Source organism: Leopardus geoffroyi, chromosome C2, assembly GCF_018350155.1.
Source record: "Leopardus geoffroyi isolate Oge1 chromosome C2, O.geoffroyi_Oge1_pat1.0, whole genome shotgun sequence".
Taxonomy (NCBI): domain Eukaryota; kingdom Metazoa; phylum Chordata; class Mammalia; order Carnivora; family Felidae; genus Leopardus; species Leopardus geoffroyi.
This window is the reverse complement of record NC_059333.1, coordinates 11,836,871-11,859,382: the sequence shown is the minus strand read 5'-3', so window position 1 is coordinate 11,859,382 and position 22,512 is coordinate 11,836,871. Positions and strand designations below refer to the sequence as shown.

At 43.4% G+C, this 22,512-nt stretch overlaps 1 protein-coding gene across 5 annotated transcripts in view; it reads right to left on the bottom strand.

The window, feature by feature from the left end:
- Window positions 1-8,065: 8,065 nt before the first annotated feature.
- The window catches only part of TMEM50B (transmembrane protein 50B), a 35,338-nt gene continuing 20,891 nt past the window's right edge, over window positions 8,066-22,512 (bottom strand). For 4 of the 5 annotated variants that reach the window (XM_045501500.1, XM_045501499.1, XM_045501502.1 and 1 more), the window contains 5 exons: window positions 20,944-21,056; window positions 19,362-19,429; window positions 18,660-18,752; window positions 14,872-14,929; window positions 8,066-9,540 (listed from right to left, as the gene is read on the bottom strand). In XM_045501500.1, the coding sequence (XP_045357456.1) occupies window positions 9,495-9,540; window positions 14,872-14,929; window positions 18,660-18,752; window positions 19,362-19,429; window positions 20,944-21,056 (378 nt within the window). In that variant the 3' untranslated portion in view covers window positions 8,066-9,494. Of the gene's footprint in view, window positions 9,541-14,871; window positions 14,930-15,717; window positions 15,873-18,659; window positions 18,753-19,361; window positions 19,430-20,943; window positions 21,057-22,512 lie in introns of those variants that run through there. The other variant, XM_045501503.1, reaches the window with a different exon arrangement.

The following is a 22,512-nucleotide window of genomic DNA, read 5'->3' as shown; positions in this document are numbered from 1 at the left end:
TCTGTCCCAAAAATAAATAAACGTTGAAAAAAAAAAATTAAAAAAAAAAAAAAAAGATGGAGACTATGAACACCTACCTGGGATCATTTAGGGGCTCTGATAGAGGGCTTTCTCTGCTGGACCATGGGGGAAGCCCTGGGAGGGGAGGAGGACATAGCAGAAAGCAGGCCAGGGTTCGAGCCCAGCAGAAAGGGGGACAGATCAATTCTGCTGGAAAATAAGTTCATAAACGCCACCCTGTGTAAAAGGGAGTTAGTGACAGCTGGTCAGGGGCCAGCAGGCTGGCTGTGGGGACCAGATTCTGCTAAGGCTGAACTGGCCTCAGGGCAGAATCAGTGGAGCGTCCTGAAGCAGGAGTTCGCTGTGGTTCAGACCCAGAGAGGCCCTTCTTGGTCGAAGACAGCGGCTTATGTTAGTGACGGACTCAGAGCCCAAACCCAGAGGCAGCACTACGTCCGGGTGCCTCTCTGGAGCCAGGCTCTCCGACGCCATCGCATACTAGGGGACAGGATGCCAATGACACCAAACTGGCTTCCCCAGGACTCCAAACGTGCTGCTGCTCTTTTCCATCCTAACTCAGTAAGCGTCGCGAGGAGGCATGGGGCTGGCAAGAAAGGACGAGAGTTATTGGAGTAAGATTCTCCATTTTCATGTCTCTTCCAAAAAAACCCACACCTGGTTCTACTTCGTAAAATAAATGGCTCATCAGTGGAATTAATACTTACACTAACTTGGCACTTTAATGTCTAGTCAAGCTGAGTTACATAACCGTAAAATGTTTGAGTCAGAAGCGTTCTCGTAAATCATTTTTAACAGGGCAGGCATGCACCAAGCCCACCCTGCCTCCCCACCTCCGTGTGGTCTGTATGCTAAGAATAGTCCCTACGTCTTCAAACGGCTGGAGAGGGGGCGCATGGGGGGCTCAGTCGGTTAAGCGTCTGACTTGATTTCAGCTCAGGTCATGATCTCACAGTCTGTGGAATGGAGCCCCGCCTCAGGAGCCCTGCTGGGGATTCTCTCTGTCCCCTCTCCGTCTGCCCCTCCCCTGCTCGTGCTCGCTCTGTCTCTCTCTCTCTCTCTCTCTCTCAAAATAAATGGCTGGAAAAAATCAAAAGAATCGTATTTCATCACACATGAAAAGTATATGAAATTTAAATTTCAGTGTCCATAAATAAACTTTTATTGGAATACAGTGATGCTCCTTCATTCATGTACCCTCGCTGGCTACTTGTGCACTACATGGCCGAACTAAGTAGTCGCAACAGAGGCTGAATACTTACAAAGCCTAAAATATTTACTGCTCAGCCCTTTCCTGAGAGGGTTCGATGACCCTTGATCTATACAATGAAGGGCTTGTTGGGCAGGAGAAAACAAGCCATTCCCATTATAGAAGCATATACCAAGTCCCTGCAAGATCCCCTTTGACACTGAGATTATCTTATTCAGGGCTCATAGGAGGAGAGGTATATAATTCTTGCATGTATTCCGTAAAGCACGTCATGCACTATGTACCCGGGAAGGCTGGATGCAGAGGGTAGGAGTATGCAGACCAATGGAGGAGAACGGGCCCTATACCAAGAATAGGGCTCCCAGAGATGATGGATTAGTTGGATCAAGGCCACCTGTGGCCTACAGGGTACATTTGTGTGAATTAGACACCCAGCTTTCGAGACATTTTGCTTTCAAGTGCCATGAATTTTCTAAGTAAACCACGGATCTCCTGTTCCTGCGCTGTGAATAGCGCCCCCTGGGGGTCCCACAGTGCTCAGCCCTGCAGATGGCTGTTAGGAGGCCCTTGTTAATCTGGATGGTGTTGAGGCCCACAGGGTGGGGAGCCACAGGGCATAGGGGTGGGGCAGGAGTTGGAGGCAGGGGAGGGCAGAGACTTTCTCTGTATCTGCAGGACACGGGTGGATGCACTGGACAAATGGCTACTGCCTTGTCACCCAGAAATCGCCAGGGCAGAGCACAGCTCAGTTCTAGCTGGTTCTTGGCACATCTGCCTTTATGGTCTTTATTTCACTTGCAATCACTTGTTTCCACTGATAGTGGGTTGTTTTTTTTTTAATGTTTATTTATTTATTTTGACAGAGAGGGACCATCAACAGGGGAGGGGCACAGAGAGAAGGAGAGACGGAGAATCCCAAGCAGGCTCCGTGCCGTCAGCACGTGGAGTCCAACGCAGGGCTCAGTCGCACGAACCACGAGATCATGACCTGAGCCGAAATCAAGAGTGGGACACCTAAGTGACCGAGCCACCCAGGCGCCCTGCTAGTTTTGCCCTAAACTTTCAGCGACTGGAAAACACCTACCTATCTCTTCAAGGTACTCCAGGGTCCTCCCCAAATCAATTTGCTGGATGCCACAAAGCCTGTATTTCAGATGAGAACGTCTAAAACTGTCTACGCTGTCTGGTGGGGGTGAGAATCCGCCCAGGCATTTCCCCAGGATGCAGTCAGACCCTGCTTTTCAGTGCTGCTCACAGACCTTAGGAAGCCAGTGCTGTCTGATGGGAACGCAGTGAAAGTGACTCCTTCTTCCTCGCTGCCAGCTGTGGTGACGGAAGACAGCTGGCTGGCCCCGGAGGGCATGACCTGGGCCCTTGCAGCAGCATGTGGCCAGGGAGGGGGCTCCCATCAGTGCTGGCTGCTCGATAACTTGCCTGTAAGTGTGAAGTGAGTTCAATAAATTAATCTCTAAATTCACAACGCTCGGAATGGAGGTAAATACATGTCACATCATCCAGAACCCCTTCTTGGCGCCCTTCCCAAATCCAGGACTGGTGCTCTCTGCGTGACCCATGCGGGTCTGGAAGGCTTGCCTTGTCCTGCCACACCTACTTGTCGAAATTTAAAATATCTGGAAGAGGCATGGGTTATCATCTGAAAGCCCTGTGTAAAATGACATAAGCCATGTTAAAACTGTGATAAAAAATAAGCACGGGCAGGCTCGACACAAAACAAAGACCAGCGGACTCCAGACTGTTTTTCTCTCAGCTGGCACGCCACCCAGTGCCAAGAGGCTAAAAAGCCACCGAACGAGTAAGGAAACATCCTTCAGGCAAAGCCATCTGGGAGAGATAAGGGCGTGCACTATTAAACCCCAGCTCCAAACCCAGAGATCTCTAGTAACAAAGCCACTGGAAATACTCTCCCTCCCATCTCCGTCCTCACCATTGTTATTCTCCATGTCAGGCTGACCACAGGCTCTTCCCAAGGCCACCACATCCACACCTGAGCTTCCCTCTCCTTTCGTTGATTTCCGGCGTTCGGTCTCTTCTTCTAAAGCCACCATTGCAGCAGTTTCCCCAAGTTTTATTTCTCAAAGTCTTCTAGGAGGCAAATTTGCAAGTCTCAAGTATGGAAAACATCATAGAATTAAGACCTCCCTCCTAAACACCTACAATGCACATTTTATAAGAAGCTCTCGGGGCACCTGGGTGGCTCAGTCGGCTAAGTGTCCGATTTCAGCTCAGGTCATGATCTCACGGTCTGTGGGTTTGAGCCCTGCGTCGGGCTCTGTGCTGACAGCTCAGAGCCTGGAGCCTGCTTGTCGTTCTGTGTCTCCCTCTCTCTCTGCCCTTCCCCTGCTCGTGCTCTGTCTCTCTGCCTCTCAAAAATAAATAAATGTTATAAGCAGCTCTTAAGAAAAGACTTTAAAGAGGGGCGCCGCCTGGCTGGCTCAGCCGGAACAGCATGCAACTCTTGATCTCAGGGTTGTGAGTTTGGGTCCCATAATGGGCGTAGAGATTACTTAAATAAATAAAACTTAAAAAAAAAAACAAAAAACTGTATTGAGCTTGGGTGGCTTGGTCGGGTAAATGTCTGACTCCTGGTTTCAACTCAGGTCATGATCTCATGGTTCATGAGCTCAGGCCCAGCATCAGGCTCTGTGCTGACAGTGCAGAGCTCTCTCTCGCTCTCTCTGGCCCCCTTCCGCTCACGTGCGCGTGCCCTCTCTCAAAATTAAAAATTGTTTTTAAAAACCTTTACAGAAAATAAAATGTTTTAACCTAGTTCAGCCCAAGGATTCCTGAGCTTTTGACCAGTGTTGTTGGGGATGCTGGCCGAGGGAAGAGCAGGGCCTCGAACTCAGGAGGAAAGGGCTTGCTTGAGCCGTGACCCCAATCCGAAGGCAAGTTACTTAACACCTCCAGATAAACGTTCCTACCTCCAAACGGAGAATGAAGGACAACATGAGGCACATAGAACGTTTGCAGGGGCAGGTGAGTCACTGAAAAGATGTGAGAGCATCTCTGCCCTGGAGAGCAGACCCTGGGCTCTGGGAGGCTCCTCTCTCCCTCCCCTGTCCTTGGAATGTGGGTTCCACTGGTCTTTCCCTCTCAGAGTCTGCTCCAAGGACACGACCTTGAGATGGTGATGGAGTATTAAGAACACCTATGCGGTACATGTGACTGACCCCGCTTGGGGCCTTTTTATCAACTTTTAAGATTTGGTGTTGGGGCAGGTGCAGGGACGCATTCATCTGGCTGCCGCCCAAGCAGCAAGTTCTCCTTGCTTATTAAACAGGCCACCTACCAGCCTGGCTGGCTGTCCTCTGTGATCTGTTTGGGTAAGGCTGGTTTCACAGTACACCCGAAACAGCATTCTCAGTGCACTTCTGCTATCCATGTGGAGCAGAAAATTGACCTTAAGAAACAGGGCCCTGGGGCGCCTGGGTGGCTCAGTCAGTTGAGCGTCCGACTTTGGCTTGGGTCATGATCTCACGGTTCACAAGCTCAAGCCCGGAGTTGGGCTCTGTGCTGTCAGCTTGGAGCCTGGAACCTGCTTCAGATTCTGTGTCTCCTTCTCTCTCTGCCGCTGCCCTGTCCATGCTCTCTCTCAAAAGTAAGTAACATTACAAATAAATTTTTTTTTCAACGTTTTTTTATTTTTTATTTTTTTATTTTTGGGACAGAGAGAGACAGAGCATGAACGGGGGAGGGGCAGAGAGAGAGGGAGACACAGAATCGGAAACAGGCTCCAGGCTCTGAGCCATCAGCCCAGAGCCCGACGCGGGGCTCGAACTCACGGACCGCGAGATCGTGACCTGGCTGAAGTCGGACGCCCAACCGACTGCGCCACCCAGGCGCCCCACAAATAAATTTTTTAAGAAAGAAAAAGAAACAGGGCCCTAACACGGGAAGCCGGCGGCAGAGCACGGAGTGGGGGCAGAAATGGGCCACGAGAGGGATGATGGAGGGAAAATAAACCGTGTTAAAGGAAAATGAGGGCAACAGGAGCCCTTTGGCCACAGTCGATGCCCATCTATTTGTGAGTCGGACTACTTGCTACAACACGGATTTGTCTGTCTCGCCCACTGAGAGCACTCGCAGGCCATTTGCACAGACGCTTGGAGCGGCCAGCAAGAGTCGTCTGACCTGCACCATCCGGGCCGAGATGCACCGAGAACTCTGCCTCTCTTGTTGTTTCAGCTCTCCGGCTGCGTGTCAGGTCTACTTAGTGTCATGTGTCTCCCGCCCCAGGGTTTGGCTGGTGATCCCCCCGTGTAAAATGGCCCCAAACGCGGTGCACAAGCATGGTCTTGTGTTCCTGGGCGCGAGCAGGCTGGGATGGGCCTCACGGAGAGAACACCAGGGTGAGAGAAGCTTCCTTCGGGCATGAGTGATAGTGCAGTTTTGAGTTCAAGGTTAATGAATCAATGATATTAAATGTTTTTCAACAGAGACCCACATCAAGCAAAATTATGTTATTGAGCAAAATGTGGCAGGGGCTAACCTAACCCTGGATTTCCCGGGGCGGGGGCGGGGGGGCAATGATTCGCTAATTCAGTGTTGGGGAGTCTTCACAGGACCCACCTACCTTGAATAATGAGAATTGTATTTGAAAAACTTGTAAGTTTAAGGTGGGGGTGGGGAGGGAAAAGAAGGGTGGGAGAAAATATTTGGGGCCTGTTCATCAGGAAATTGAGGGGCAGGGACAATAAGTAAAGGCTGTCTTCAGATATCAAAGAAAATATAAAGGAGTTCATTTTTAATAAAACTGAACTATCACAAAGACTGTTTTTAGGAAAATGGCAATGGGACGCGAAAGCCAAAATCGTCACAACTCCCCCTAGGTGAAGATCTACTCCAGGTTTAAAACTGCAGACCCTGGGGCATCTGGGTGGCTCATTTGGTTAATCGTCCGACTTCGGCTCAGGTCACATCTCATGGTTCGAGTGTTCGAGCCCCACATCAGGCTCTGCTGACAGCTCGGAGGCTGGACCCTCCGAGGCTGGACAGCTTCGGATTCTGTGTCTCCCTCTCTGCCCCTCCTCTGCTCTCGCACTCTCTCTCTCTCTCTCCCTCTCGCTCAAAAAATAAAATAAGCATTAAAATAAATAAATAAATAAATAAATAAAATTGCAGACCCTGATTTTCTTTGGTGATTCTGCAGAAAAGCGCTGAGCCTATCAATCACTTCAGGCCTTTCCTTTGTTTTCAACCAAAGAAAAGAGAAAAATAATCACCAAAGTAGCTCAAGAGACCGCCTGGCTGGTTCACTTGGTAGAGACTCTTCATCTCGGCGTTGTGAGTTTGAGCCCCATGTTGGGCGTACAGATTACTAAAACTTTTTTTTTAAGTAACTCAAATAATCTCTACTTCAAGTACTTTCTACTTCAACAGTGAAGAGAGTGTGCCAAACTGCACAGCTGCTAACAACAAAATGTGATAACCTGTTTAGAGCAGAATAAAATTAGCATGTTTCTCCCTTAGGATTTAACAGGGTGTTACTTGAGATGGTCTGAAAGTAGCCCCAAACTTTAATAAGCTTTAAACGGAATCCAAATGAGAGTGTGATGACAAGAGAGAACAGGAAAAATTGGGATAACTTCATAAGACTGGCAGAAGACAGTATTTCATGAATTGAATCTAAAATGGAACGATGAAAAAACATGCTCCTGAGTTGGCGTTCTGATTGAAAACCCCTCCATCATGGAAAAATGTTGAGAACCTGAGTTCAATGCATCCATGTCAAACCCCTGGGTGGGGTTCTTGCTCAAGCAGCCAATGTTACGTGGCTTGATAACATCAATCTTTCAGTCTTCAAACCTGCTACTTCATTATGTTGATACATGTTGAAATGTACATAATGGAAGAATTTAGCCTCTATTTTTTCATCAGTGGCAACAACAAAAGGAATATAAGGATCTTAGAAACAGTGTAATAAGATAGAATGTTCTGGTAACACTGGTCTATACACAAACACCAAAAAGATTCAGATTCAACAGCCATTGAACCTGTTTGATAGGTTTTTTAATTTTTTATGTTTGGGAGAAAGAGAGAGAAAAGAGAGAGAGCATGGGCATGGGAAGGGTAAAGGGAGAATCCCAAGCAGGCCCCACACTCAGCCCAACACAGGCTGGATCTCACCGAACTATGAGATCATGACCGGAGCTGAAATCAAGAGTCAGACACTTAACCCACTGAGCCACCTGGGTAGCCCCAGGGAGAGCTTTGTATTAAGAGAGTCGCATGTATTTTTAAATGATTTTGAAGGACTCTACCTTTTCTAACTCACAATATCTGTAAGAGCGGATACTAACATTATCATCCCACCCTTTTTTTTAAAGTGAGTAAACAAATAGAGGAAAATTAAATGATTTGCTCACAACTACAAAACAACTTCATGGCAGAATCAAGAATAAAGAAAACAGGAGCGCCTAGGTGGCTCAGTCAGTTGAGCGTCCAGCTTCGGCTCAGGTCATGATCTCTCGGCGTGTGGGTTTGAGCCCCACGTCGGGCTCTGTGCTGACAGCTCAGAGCCTGGAGCCTGCTTCGGATTCTGGGTCTCCCTCTCTCTCTGCTCCTCCCCTGCTCGCACTCTCTCTCTCAAAAATAAATCAACATTAAAAAAATAAAACTGCCACTGTTTTCCAGTGATTTTCCAGCATGCTGTTCGTTAGCCTTCACGCTAGCATTTTACAAACAATGAGTATCACGTATTTCTCTTTATGTTCTAAAGAGAAACGGCTTCTTTGACTGGATCCACTTGAATAACTGGAAAAGGAACAAGCCAATTTTTATGGTTCGTTTTCTCCAACTGATTTAACAAGATTGGAATGGGTGAGAAGTAGTATTTATTGCTACAAGTTACAAGAGGGTGGAAACAAATAGTCTTACAATTTGTCGGAAGCAAGACAAAGTTTACTGACATTTGGAGGAAAAGACAGCAACACAGGAGGAAATAACTAAACAAGAAGGTATCTAGACAAAGGCACAGCATTCCACAACCGCTTCATACTCTGTGCACAGGCCAGCCCTCTCAGAGAGGAGGGAGGTTAAACAAAATAAGGCTTACGTTAGGAGCTGATATTAATACCGTTACTATTATTCTGTCTTACAACAAAAGGTGCTATAAAATCCCTCTGGAGGAAGAAAAGTGCCACACAAAGCCTGTATTAACAAAGAAAAGCAAAAAAGCAATTAAGACCCAGCTATCCCTTTGACATCCCTCAGAGGAACACCCGCGGTGCAAAAGCAGCATTTCAAACTCCGCAAAAGGAGGCTTCGACTGGAACGTGGACTTTGAGGTTAAAGATACATTTTGCAGGAAGAGTTGAGAGCTAGCGCAAAGAGACCCTTGCAGTCGGTAACTAAGTGGAGGAAAGGCCTAATTTTTCACTAGGTCGTAATCATTCTCTTTGGGAAGAAATGCTTTATCTTGAGACGAATGATTCCGGTTTTTGTGATATGGTTCATGCTTTTAAACTGCAGTTGGGTCACGCTTGATGCTGAATTTTGTAATGTCGGATAATAACAGCCTGCCAAGAGAGAACCCCATTAGATCACTGGAGCTGTTTTTACAAGAAGCATGTCGCTGGGCTCCCTTACGGCCTTTTCCCATCGGCCGTACGACACTGAGCTCGTCTGATCATGTATTATCCTTTCTCAGATAAAGTCATGTTACAGGCATTGTTTTTTGAAAGAGGATTTCAAACTAGTCCTTCAGGCATTTAAAAAATCTTCATATAAAAGTCCACTTCTTTAATACAGAAGAACAAACATTTTTCCTTTAAAAAAAAAAAATCTCATTTTTAAGCCAAAATAACTTACAACTTGCTGAAATACCCTTTTGAACGGTTCAGTGCTTATTTCAGATACATGGAGCTGTATTTTCTGCACGTCTTCAGAAATTCAAGATACTGAAACAAAACAGTTAACTCTAAGATGACATGACGATACAACGTTGGCTCAGTGACTAGGTCAAGGTCTAAGTCTTCAGGGATTAAAAAAAAAAAAAAAACTGATACCATCCCAGCTATATAGTTTTATATTATGTACATATTAACAATCTATTCAGTGATTAAAAAAAAAGACAGAAATTTCATAAAACTATTTCAAAATTCAGAGCATAAAAGTGTAGAGAAACAAAACATGTAATATGTAATATACAGTCTATCCCATTTGGCAATGTGTAAATTATGTTGAGAGAGAAAAACTTATCTACAAATAGAACAGAACCAAAGGAAATCTGATCTAAGAAGGGCTCTCAGGTCCACAGCTCTTCAGTTCTTCCAAATTTGTAGATCAGAGTGCTAGAAAGATATTAAAATAAATCATGAGGAAAAAACACAGGGAATGAGCAACAGTGGATTCATTTTCTAAATATGCTTTGACAGGTACCTCACTCGTTCCTCTGTTATCAATTTCTAAAAATAAAGACTGCAGGGGTGCCTGCGTCGCTCAGTAGTTCAAGCGTCTGACTGCTGATTTCAGCTCAGGTCATGACCTGAGGGTCGTGGGATCAAGCCCCACCTTGAGTTCCAGGCTTGGCATGGAGCCTATTTGGGATTCTCTCTCTCTCTCTCTCTCTCTCTCTCTCTCTCTCTCTCTCCCTCTCCCTCTCTCTGCCTCTCTCCCACTTGCATGTGCATGCTCGCTCTCTCTCAAAATAAATCAACTTAAAAAAAATAAAAATAAAAATAAAGACTGCAATGATGCTGGGTCTGAATGTGTTTGTTTTGTACAGTAGTTTGTTGACTTTGATGGCGAAGCTTGATTACACTTTATTAAAACATGGAAAGTTATTAGATAGGAAACTTGTAAGGCAAAGAGGCATTTCTTACAGTAGCAGGCATTAGGGCCCCTTTATATTGCTAGGATTCTACCACACCTGAGCTACAGTAACTGAAGAATCCTGAAACAGGCCATGCTGTAATTCTTCGTTCATTTAACATATAATTACTGTACCCTGAGGACTGGCTAGGCAGCAGGCTCTTGGCTAAGTGCCAGGAACATATGAGTCAAAGCAAGGCAAAGCAATAATAGAGCTGAGAGCCTGAGGGAGATAATCAAATTCCAACAGAAAAAAAAAAAAAAATGCTGTAAAGGCGAGGAACCTGATACCAAGAGAGTGAATTATAAGGAGCTGACCGTTTCAGAGCGGTCAAGGTCTTCCTGAAAAAGTGGAGAGTGAGCTGAGATTTAAACGAAGAGTGGGAATGGCCTGAGCGAAGTACAGGGGAAAAAGGGAGAGGAGCAGACAGTGGGGACACTCTGGGACTATAAGGTGAGTTGTGGGCACGATGGATGTATTGGATTTGAAGTGTCAGCCACCCAAGAGGGGAGGAGTAGGAATCTGAACACACGGTTCAGGCGTGGAGACAGCCATCTGTGACTCATCGGAATATACGCAATAACTGGAGTCCTGAGCATGAAGGAGCTCACCTAGAAAGACAAGAGGCGTGGAATGGAGCCTTAAGAAACCTCAAAAGTTAGTGGCCAGTGGGTGGAGGGCCAACGGCAAAAGGAGGCAGAGGAAGGGTAGCCAGCCACGTAAGAGCTGTACTCTGGCACTTAGAAAGACCCAGCACATGGGAAAACTGGACAGCGACATGCAGAAGAATGAACCTGGTATAACTTTCTTATACCAGACATAAAAATAAACTCAAAATGGATGAAAAACCTAAATGTAAGACAGGAAGCCATCAAGAAAAATCCTCGAGGAGAAAGCAGGCAAAAACCTCTTTGATCTTGGCCGCAGCAACTTCTTACTCAACACGTCTCCGGAGGCAAGGGAAACAAAAGCAAACATGAACTACTGGGATCCCATCAAAATAAAAAGCTTCTGCACAACGAAGGAAACTATCAGCAAAACTAAAAGGCAACCGACAGAACAGGAGAAGATATTTGCAAATGACACATCAGATAAAGCGTTAGTATCCAAAATCTATAAAGAACTTATCAAACTCAACACCCAAAAAACAAATAATCCAGTGAAGAAATGGGCAAAAGACACGAATAGACACTTCTCCAAGGAAGACATTCAGATGGCCAAGCAACACATGAAAAAACGCTCAACGTCACTCATCATCAGGGAAATACAAATCAAAACCACGATAAGATACCACCTCGCACCTGTCAGAATGGCTAACATGAACAACTCAGGCAACAGATGTTGGCGAGGATGCGGAGAAAGAGGATCTCTTTTGCATTGTTGGTGGCAATGCAAGCTGGTGCAGCCACTCTGGGAAACAGTATGGAGGTTCCTCAAAAAACTAAAAATAGAACTACCCTATGACCCAGCAATTGCACTTCTAGGTATTTATCCACGGGATACAGGTGTGCTGTGTCAAAGGGACACATGCACCCCCATGTTTATAGCAGCACTATCAACAATAGCCAAGTATGGAAAGAGCCCACATGTCCATCGAGGGATGAATGGATAAAGAAATGTACTCAGCAATCAAAAAGAATGAAATCTTGCCATTTGCAACTCTGTGGATGGAACTGGAGGGTATTATGCTAAGTGAAACTAGTCAGTCAGAGAAAGACAAAAATCATAGGACTTCACTCATATGACGACTTTAAGAGACAAAACAGATGAACCTAAGGGAAGGGTAACAAAAAGAATATAAAAACAGGGAGGCAGACAAAACAGAAGAGACTCATAAATATGAAGAACAAACTGAGGGTTACCAGAGGGGGTGTGGGAGGGGGGATGGGCTAAATGGGGGAGGGGCACTAAGGAATCTACTCCTGAAATCAGTGTTGCACTAGATGCTAACTAATTTGGATGTAAATTAAAGAAAGAAAGAAAGAAAGAAAGAGAGAGAGAGAGAGAGAGAGAGAGAGAGAGAGAGAGAAAGAAAGAAAGAAAGAAAGAAAGAAAGAAAGAAAGAAAGAAAGAAAGAAAGACCCAGCACAGAGGAAGCACACGGCTGGCTGGTTACCTTGCCAGGCTCTGAGCAGAATGCATAGTTGATGCAGTAGCCACAGCCCGCATGAGCACAGGCCTTTACACAGGCAAGGTTTCTGTTCGCCCGAAACTGCCCTTTCATGTGCCACAAAGGGCTGAATCTGAATTTAAATTTGATCTCTAAACACTGCCTTGAGATGTCTCCATGAAAACTTAATTGTATCCCCAGAAGGTTGCTGGTCACGTGCCAAGAAACACAGCACAAGAGAGCAGAAACTGTCAAAACACCTTTCAAAATCACGAAGGTCCAGGCCACAGCGCGGTAAGAGAGCAGAGGACGGCGATCTCCCTAAACGGAGGAAATGGGGCTGAGAGTTCAGGGAGGTCAAAGAGCTGGAGTTTGTGAGGCAGAGCACAGACAGCTGAAGAGACAGGGAGCTGGGGAGAGGCACAGGAGGCCCACCTGGAGTCTTCTGCTGAGTACTGATCAGTAGACGAACGTGAGCAAACGACCCAAGAGAAGGGAAAGAACAACCCCCAGAGCTGTCACAGGGCTGGGAAGACGTTCCAATCTCCTAAGCAGAGTGGACAGCCTCACGATACACGGAGCACGAAATGTATCGCCTTAGTGAGGGGACAAATCAATCCTAGACTGGGGCTGCTCTCGTTCTGCCCACCAAAGCTTACAAAAGCAAGACTCCAAAGGGTCAAACTGTTTCCACGTGACCTAACTGCACCCAGGACAAAGCTCAAAAATATTTAAAGGAATGCCAAAATATCCAGCCCCCCACCAGCTGTATGCGAAGAAGCAAACAGGAGGAAAGAGACCCAAAATGAAGAGAAAGTAGAAATAATCAATAGGAACAGACTCAGAACTGACACAAGGAGATGACCATTGAAATAAGATATAAACAGGGGCGCCTGGGTGGCTCAGCTCAGTGGGTTGAGCGTCCGACTTCGGCTCAGGTCATGATCTCACGGTTCGTGAGTTCGAGCCCCACATCGGGCTCTGTGCTGACAGCTCAGAGCCTGGAGCCTGCTTTGGTTTCTGTGTCTCCCTCTGTCTCTGCCTCTCTCTCTCTGAAAAATAAACATTAAACAAATTTAAAAAAAAGAAACAGATATAAACATACTTCATATGTTAAAGGAAGTGAAGGAGAGCATGAGCATGTGAAGAAGAAATCTGGAAAATCAACCTAATGGAGACGACAAACACACGTCTGAGACGAAAGATCCACTGGATGGATGGGAGGAGTAGACACTGCAGAAGAGATGAGTGAACTTCAAGATGTAACAACAGAAAGTATGCCAAATGAGGGGCGCCTGGGTGGCTCAGTCGGTTAAGCGTCCGACTTCAGCTCAGGTCACGATCTCGCGGTCCGCGAGTTCGAGCCCCGTGTCGGGCTCTGGGCTGACGGCTCAGAGCCTGGAGCCTGCTTCCGATTCTGTGTCTCCCTCTCTCTCTCTGCCCCTCCCCCGTTCATGCTGTGTCTCTCTCTGTCTCAAAAATAAATAAAACGTTAAAAAAAAAAAAAAAAGTATGCCAATGAAACACAGAAAGAAAACAAAAACAAAAACCCCTAAGCATTAGTGAGTGTGGGACGACTCGAGCAGCCCAACATACACGTGCCTGGAATCCAAGGAGAATGGGATGGACAGAAAAAAATCTCTAAAGAAACCATGGCTGAATGCAAATTTGATGAACATGAAACCCACAGATCCAAGAAACTCAATGAACTCCAACAGAACAAATACGAAGAAAACTACATCACAGCACAGCATAATCAGATTCCTTAAAAACAGTGACAGAAACAAAGTCCTTCAAGGCTCAGATCTTCATGATTTTGGCAGGTGGTGGGGGGGGATAAATTTATAAATGATGCCTAAAATACCTATCTTACCTTAAGAGACATTTGTTCTGAAATGCACAGGATCTGAGCTTCATTTTAGGGTTTGTTTTTAGAAGAGTGCCCCTAAAAAATACTTTTAATATTGTTTTATTTTTATATTTACTTTTAGTTATTTTAAAAACTTAATTTAAAAAAATCCAATCTCCTGACCAGGTTTAGTATATGACATGCATGATATGCATTAATTCTGATTTCTTGCTGTTTTTCTAAGTTTATTTCTTTTGAGAGGGTGAGCGAGCACGCAAGCACGAGAGGGGAGGGGCAGAGAGAGGGAGAGAGAGAACTCCAGTGCAGAGCCTGACACAGGGCTCGATCTCAGGAACCATGAGATCATGACCTGAGCCAAAATCAGGAGTAAGATGCTTGACTGAGCCACCTAGGTGCCCCTGTTTTTCTTTTTTTAATAACGATTCTTGATGTGTTTTTTTTTTAACAGGCTGTGGAAGCAGTAGTCTGGGTTCAAATCCCGGCTCTGCAATTACTAGCTGGGTGTCCAGTAAGCTCTGAGCCTTATTTCCTCATCCATAAAACAGGAACACCAGCTGGTCCGTTAAGTATTAAGTATTTAAGACACTTAAGTGGGAATTACAAAAGCAACATACATAAATCATCTATCTGAGCTCTCTGCTCATAGCAGGACCCCAATTAAGTGGTTTTATGTAGGCCCTTAGACAACAGTGGAATTGTCACCTTTTAAAAGTTCTATACACTGTAATTGATTCAAGGGATTATATGTGTTCCATTCTGTATGTTGCTCTTAAAATGACGTGACATTTCTGTCAATGTTTTAGGTGTGATCAAGAAATTAGGCAACTTACCTAAAAAATATAAGTGCATTTTGAAAAAACACAGCTAGTCCTGGATAAACATCCGTATCTGCACATTCAAAGTAAAACGGGTTAGATTACAAAAGGCGAATGGCAGTAACAAAGCATCTGTGCCGTTCATAATGACGTACTCTGTATAGTATAAAATACAGCTCTCATTCATCAACTCCAAGAAACCTATAATGAAACTGAAGTAGGAGAATGCCAATCTCATTCTCCCAAAACAAAGGATTGTTCTCACTGTGGATAACGGACCGTGAACTTAATAGGTTTTCTCTTTCACCCAAAGTAACTGCCATGGTTTGAGCTTCACCACAAGTGCTGGGGAAGCAGCAGCTCGTCCCTTTACTTTCCAAGGTCAATACCGTGCTCTCCCCTAGCTGCGGGTTTGCTTCTCACGGTCAGCTGTCGTCCAGAAGCAGATGGTCCTCCCTCTGACTTATCATCAGGTCAACAGTCGCCTAACACTAGGTCACAATGTCTATGTCATTCCCCTCCTTTCATCTTGTCACATAGACATTTTATCATCTCCCATTGTCACAAGAACAAGAAGGGGGACTAGTACAGGAGGTTTTAAGAGAGAAACTACATTCACATAACCTGTTACAATATACTGTTATAACTGTTCCATTTTATTATTAGTTACTATGGTTAATCTCTTACTGTGTCTAATTTATAAATTTTATCATAGGTACTTAAATATAGGAAAATCATAGTATATTCAGGGTTCAGTCTTATCCGCAGTTTCAGGGGGTCTTGGAACCTGACCCCTGTGGATAAGGTGGGAGACTATAGAAATACCAAATGCTAGAAAGATACACATTAAATTCTTGATGATCTTGTACACTTATTTTCTTTCATGAATTCAGGAGTTTTATTGTGCAAATATGACAGATACAAAATGCTATAAAAATATACAAAAAGATATAAAAACATTATAATTCATCATTCTGTTCTTTCACTGGATCTCCTCTGGAGGAAACAGCTACTATCTTCAAAGGAAGAGGAAAAAAAAAGTGGAAATTACTTGAACTTTTGTGGATTTTTAACTTTTATGAAACTGTAACTCTTGACTAAAAATATGAGAATTGATGGAAAAACCTTCAATTTTTAGCTTTCAATATCATAGCAAAAAATACAGCAGCATGGTCAAGAGCTCCAAGTCTGAGCCAGATCCCTGGATGTGAATCCTGACTCTACCAGCGACTAAATGTATGACCATGGGCAAACTAGTTACCTTTGATATGCCTTAATTTCCTCATCTGTAAAATGGGCATTTTAACAGCACCTACCCCACAGAGTGTGAGAAATGTGTGACCATGTATAGTGCTTAGAACAGTGCCTGGCCCAGAAAGTGCTATATAAATGTTAGCAGCTATTATGATTAGTAATAGTTCAAGAAAAGCTGTATGGCAAAAGATCTGAAACATGGGTTAGAAATGCTCTCTGAAGTAAAAGCATATTCAGTTTATAAACAGAAAAGTACATATAATGCACACTGCCGTAGAAATAGAAAGATAAGATCCATAACTGAGAAATTTCTCAATGTGCACTAGTTATCTTTTAAAAAATTTTTTAAATGTTTATGTATTATTGAGAGAGAGAAACAGAGCACGAGAGGGAGAAGGACAGAGAAAGGGAGACACAGAATCTGAAGCAGGCTCCAAATTGTCAGCACAGTGCCCGACATGGGGCTCAAACTCACGAGCCGTGAGATCATGACCTGAGCCGAGGTTGGACACCCAACCGACTGAGCCACGCCTCAATGTGTACTAGTCCTTTAAAAATTAAGACTGAATTGGGCCACCTGGGTGACAGTCAGTTAAAGCATCCAACTTCGGCTCAGGTCATGATCCCGTGGTTCGAGAGTTTGAGCCCCACGTCGGGTTCTGTGCTGACAGCTCGGAGCCTAGAGCCTGCTTCAGATTCTGTGTGTGTGTGTCTCTCTCTGCCCCTCCCCGGCTCATGATCTGTCTCTCTGTCTCAAAAATAATAAATAAACATTAAAAAAATAATAGAATAAAAACTAAGATACAATCAACAAGGGCACAACCTTTACAAACTTAGTACTTCCTGAAACACCTTCCAGAAGTTATGATTTTTGCATATCTTCACAGTAGAAACTGTCAAGTTTCACCTGTTGCTTGAAGTAACTAAGTAGACTTTCCAAGGAAATCACTGATATCACTTAGAGTCAGGAATAAAGTGAACTTAAAACACACTTCCCTATATGATTCCATTTATATGACACAGGCAAATCTACAAATACAGAAAGTAGACGAGTGGTTGCAGGGCTGGTGGAGAAGGTAATGGGGAGTGACTGCTAATGGGTGAGGGGCTTCTTTTTGGAGTGATAAAAATGTTCTAAAATTGAATTATGTAACGATAGCACAATTCTATACTAAAAACACTGAAACATATACTTTAAGTGGGTAAATTACTTGATATGCAAATTATACCTCAATAAAGCTGTTTTTAAAAAAGTGCTTTCCTTCACATGAGATTCATACTAGAACTGCGTACTCCATTAGTATTTTTAATTAACTAAAATAACACCTTTTAGATATATTTCATGAGTGGTATTATTTAAACATCAGTTAACCACTATTCTCTTGTACTAACTTATTTTGTGCCAAGTGAAAGACAAAGATTTCCAAAGATCAAACTATGAGACTTAAGGGGTCTTATCAAGAGTATTAAAAGGTTGGCTGTGGGTAAGAACAAGGAGATGTGATAGTTCAGCAGAGTAATAGATTCCAGAGGGACAGGGATCAGAAGATCAGAAGATACATTAAGTGTTACGTGTTATCTGAAACAGATTCTCGTCTTTGGAGTGAAGGGAGAGAGCCAGTGTTCTGATGCTTCTAGAAGCCCATGCTGAAACTGGGTCCTGCCTTTCAACTCCACCCTAAAGGAAAGCTGTGGTGCCAGAAGTAGCCAGAAAACAGAACACCTGGGTGGAGCGAGTATGAATGTTTCTTCATGAAGACCACACACAGGTTTTCAGGCTCGCCCCTAAAACACTCCCTTGTACCTATGACTGAAACATTGCGGCTGATAGTGGGGTTCACACCCCTTATCTGAAATACTTGAGACAAGGTATGTTTTGGAATTCAAATTTTTTCACATTTAAGAATGGTAACATGGGGCATAAATACCACACAGCCCCCGGCTCTGTTTGGACCAGTATCCACAATCAAATAGAACCACATTCCCACAAGAAAACATCTGAATACTTATTCAATGGAATAAAACCATAAGGAGCCCCCTGTCAACTTAGGTCGGGTTTTGCTGCCAAGGTCATAAAAAGCCTTGACTTTCAGCACTCTGTGGATTTTAGAATTGCGTATAAGGGACTGCGGACCTGCACAGGTTTCGCACTTTACCCAACAACTTCTGTATCTTCACACAGTCATATCTTCAAGCTAAGTGAATAGTTACACTAAATTTTACTCCAGGTAGAGTTAACAGACTAAGCCAAACCTAAAAGACATATCTGGGGGCGCCTGGGTGGCTCAGTCGGTTGAGCGTCCGACTTCGACTCAGGTCATGATCTCACAGTTCGTGGTTTCGAGCCCCGCATCAGGCTCGGGGCTGACTGCTTGCTCAGAGACCGGAGCCTGCTTTGGATTCTGTGTCTCCTTGTCGCTCTGCCCCTTCCCGACTCACGCTTTGTCTCACTCTGTCTCTCAACAATAAATAAATGTAAAAAAATAAATTAAAAAAATAAAAAAGACCTATGTGAATCTCTATGAAATAAAGGAGGAAGAAATACTTACTTTGGGTAACATATGCACCAAAAAGAATCCACATGGAAGCAATAAGTGACCCAAACATCAACATGAAACCAATGAACAGCCAAACACGAGCACCTGCATGAAGAACAGGCTTTATGATTTCGCTCATTTCTGCAGCTCCGTCCTAAGAATGCATAACACTGGAAATACTGTTAACCTAACGTATATTGTGCTCGTCAAAGGCAGTCACATATTTGCATACACCTGCTGTAACAATTAACTGAATGACAATTTTAAAAACAAACAAAAAACTGAAAGGGGTTAAGCCACACCCGGAAAGAGAAAAAAGGAACATTACCTTTCTACTGGCTAGAGAAACTAACAGCCTGGCAAACTAAACTAGGTGAACTTCTATGTAATTATATGACTAAATTGATTAACTGATTAATTAAACCCCCAAGCCATCATTAGCTTTCCAGGAAGAGTAACCTGGAATCCAAGAGCCATTGATTTTAAATAATAACGTTTTATTCGTGTGAACATTTATTCAGTAAACATGACTAAAATAGTACTTCTGGCAGTAACTTTAACTTTGTTAAGGATTTAAATAACACAAGCTTTTTTTCAAAGTGCATTTAAAAACCTTCTGTATCATCATAACTAGTCCTATATAAAGAGACTGTTCTTTTCTGCTAATAAATCCCTCTTCTGCCAACATACATTAACGACTCGAAGGGCCTTTACCTGTTCTTCCTAAACAGCCGCTTTCATAGCTGTCACCTCTCACCTGAGCATTGGACACAGCATTTATCCTGGAACAACACAAAATCACCTAATAAGCTTTCATGCTGCTAGTATATTCACAGATATTTACATTCATTTAGAAGAGAAACATTTCCTACTTAAAGTCACTACCTGAATAACTGAACATATCTTTTAACTTCATGAATATCCTAGCGGAGAGAAATGTTACATGCCTCGTATTTACCTAAACTACACCCAGAAGGCAGACTTAATTTTTAGAGATTACTATCATTTGTCTCCAGAGATTACGAAAGAGGGGCCAATTTTCTGATTTCTTTGACTATTTTAATTTATACACGAATGACTCAGTGTGAGTTACAGTTTAAGGTTCTCATTATAATCAAGAGTTGAGTTTCTGTGCTAAAAGTCAAGTGATGTTCTCTGAACCATTTCTCAAACTCAGACATTTGGTCTATCTGTAATTAGTAGGCCCACTTTATTCAGCTTCTCTTGACATTTTTGTTAGAGTAAGGTGTGTTTATAGTAGAAATGTAGCCTTTTCTTAGCATCTTTACCGGATGTAAGTATTTCCATCTTCAGCAATTTAACTTTTATAACTCCCCACAGTATAAGGAAATTATATAATCTTAACATAGTTTTTAAAATTAATAAAAGACATCCATGGAAAGTTTCCAAACTCTTTCACGAAGTGAGATTTAACAGATAAACCCACAAATGATTTAATAAAAAAGAAAAGCCATAGAGCAGTCTCATTGGAGGCCAATCCTGCCCTTCCCCCAGCTACTGGCAAACACAGGTAAGCAACATATTAAAAAAAAATTATACTCCATGTTAAAAGTTGCGTGTGTTACAATATCCAAGAATGATCCACTATGAAAAAATCTAGAAATGTAACATTTTTTATTACATCTAAGATGCCACTCATCTTTTAAGATGCACGATTATTTTTTTTCACCACCAAGAAAAAAAAGATTGTCAACTGTAATTATAAGATACCACTGACTATAAGAAGCACCCAGGGGCGCCTGGGTGGCGCAGTCGGTTAAGCGTCCGACTTCAGCCAGGTCACGATCTCGCGGTCTGTGAGTTCGAGCCCCGTGTCAGGCTCTGGGCTCATGTCTCAGAGCCTGGAGCCTGTTTCCGATTCTGTGTCTCCCTCTCTCTCTGCCCCTCCCCCGTTCATGCTCTGTCTCTCTCTGTCCCAAAAATAAATAAAAGTTGGAAAAAAAAAAAAAAAAAAAAGAAGCACCCTGATATTCATATACTCAAATATAAAAAATATTCTTGGTACTGATAAGTACTAATTGACCAGTTTAACAACATTATAAGGAGAAAAATCACGCTATAACCTTTATGGGTGCTAAAATGATAGTGATTAAATCCAACACTCATTCTTGACAAAAAAATCTTAATACAATGGGGAAAAAATATATATCTTTATGTTAAAGATGGATTAGTCGCCATCGATTAAATTAAAAGGTTATCCCAGATAGCAGTAAACTATAAGGAAAAAATGTTTTTAGGAAAATGATCTTGAATTGAGAATTACCTTCATACTTACATGAAGAAAGCCAATGTGGAAAACACGCCACATGTGTGAAAGGCGTGGTTCAACTGCTCTGGCTTCGGGTACACCACAGCAGCGTCAATCATTATCCACCAACCTGTAAAAAACTTGCAAAAGAGTCCAAGGCATTAGACTAACGCTAATCCTTTGGCTTGGCATGATACTTGCTCTTTAACATTCCTGTATTCCTACAGACCATACAATATTTCTAGATTGAGCTCTGGATGTTGAAGTAGAAAAAATAAGAATCACTTGTTTACTTACTCTTGGTAGCATATGAGGTGAAGTTACCTAATCAAATCTGTGCAAGATTCTGAAGTTCTCTCAGTGCAAGATAAAGCAAAAAATTGTTACATGGGACGAATTATCCGCTTCTTTCATCCCCCATAATTCTGTGCGTGGAAGCTCTCTTAACTAACCTCTAGCTAACCAGATCCTCATTACCTGACATGTCTCATTCTCTCTAGAAAGCATTCCTTTTTAATATGCCCGCGCTCTTTTGCTTCCACAAATGAGCTGTTGCTTACCAAGGGTCAGTTATCATGTCTCCAGAACTATTTAAGCCTCTATCGTTTTAACCAATCATGTAATCTCATTAAATACTGTGTAACTGACTGAACAGGAAGGAGTAGGTCAAATGTGATGTTTCTATGTAAGCTACGCTGAAAAGACTTAGAGAAGTTGCTAAAGAATTCCACAGACAAATTACTTGCAGGGAACACGACCATAAAGTGCAAGAAAAGACTTAGAAGCATCACAGTTATCTTTACTTCCTGCTCTGGGTTATTATTATTTTTTTTCTATTGGACTTCAGGTGTAGAACCGTATACTGGAAGAGATAAATTTTAAAAAATGTAGTCGATACTGAAATTTGCTTCAGAAATTCGGCGAGGGCAGGGCGTGATTGATGGAACGCTGAAGCAAGACCGGTGGGGATAGTCTTTGAAGCTGGATGGTTAAGTACGTGGGTTGAGCAGGGCTCTTTTACTATTCTCCCTATTCTTGTTTACCGTACATGCTCGATGTTTTTTATAATAAAAAGTTGAGGGGCACCTGGGTGGCTCAGTCGGTTAAGCGTCCGACTTCGGCTCGGGTCACGATCTCACGGTTCGTGGGTTCGAGCCCCGCGTCGGGCTCTGTGCTGACAGCTCGGAGCCTGGAGCCTGCTTTGGATTCTGTGTCCCCCTCTCTCTCTGCCCTTCCCCTGCTCGTGCTCGCCCTCCCTCTCTCTCTCTCTCTCTCTCTCTCTCTCTCTCTCTCAAAAATAAATAAACCTTAAAAAAAATTTTTTTTAATTTGAAAAAGAAAAACTGTTGGAAGAAAATTGGCCAAGAGTTTCTTCCACAAATTTCTTCCTCTCACTCTCCCTCGGTGCTGCAGCTGGGGACAAAGAGCTGGTGCCCCCTCCCTAGAGCACTGCAGGGCTTCTGGCTCGGCCCCAGGTCCTTACTGCTGTCTACACATCCTGAATCTCAGTGAGTCACGACACTATTTGGTTATCAAATTCTCCGAGCCTGACGAGCTTAAAGGACGTATACATCTTGTATCATTAACTTAAAAATG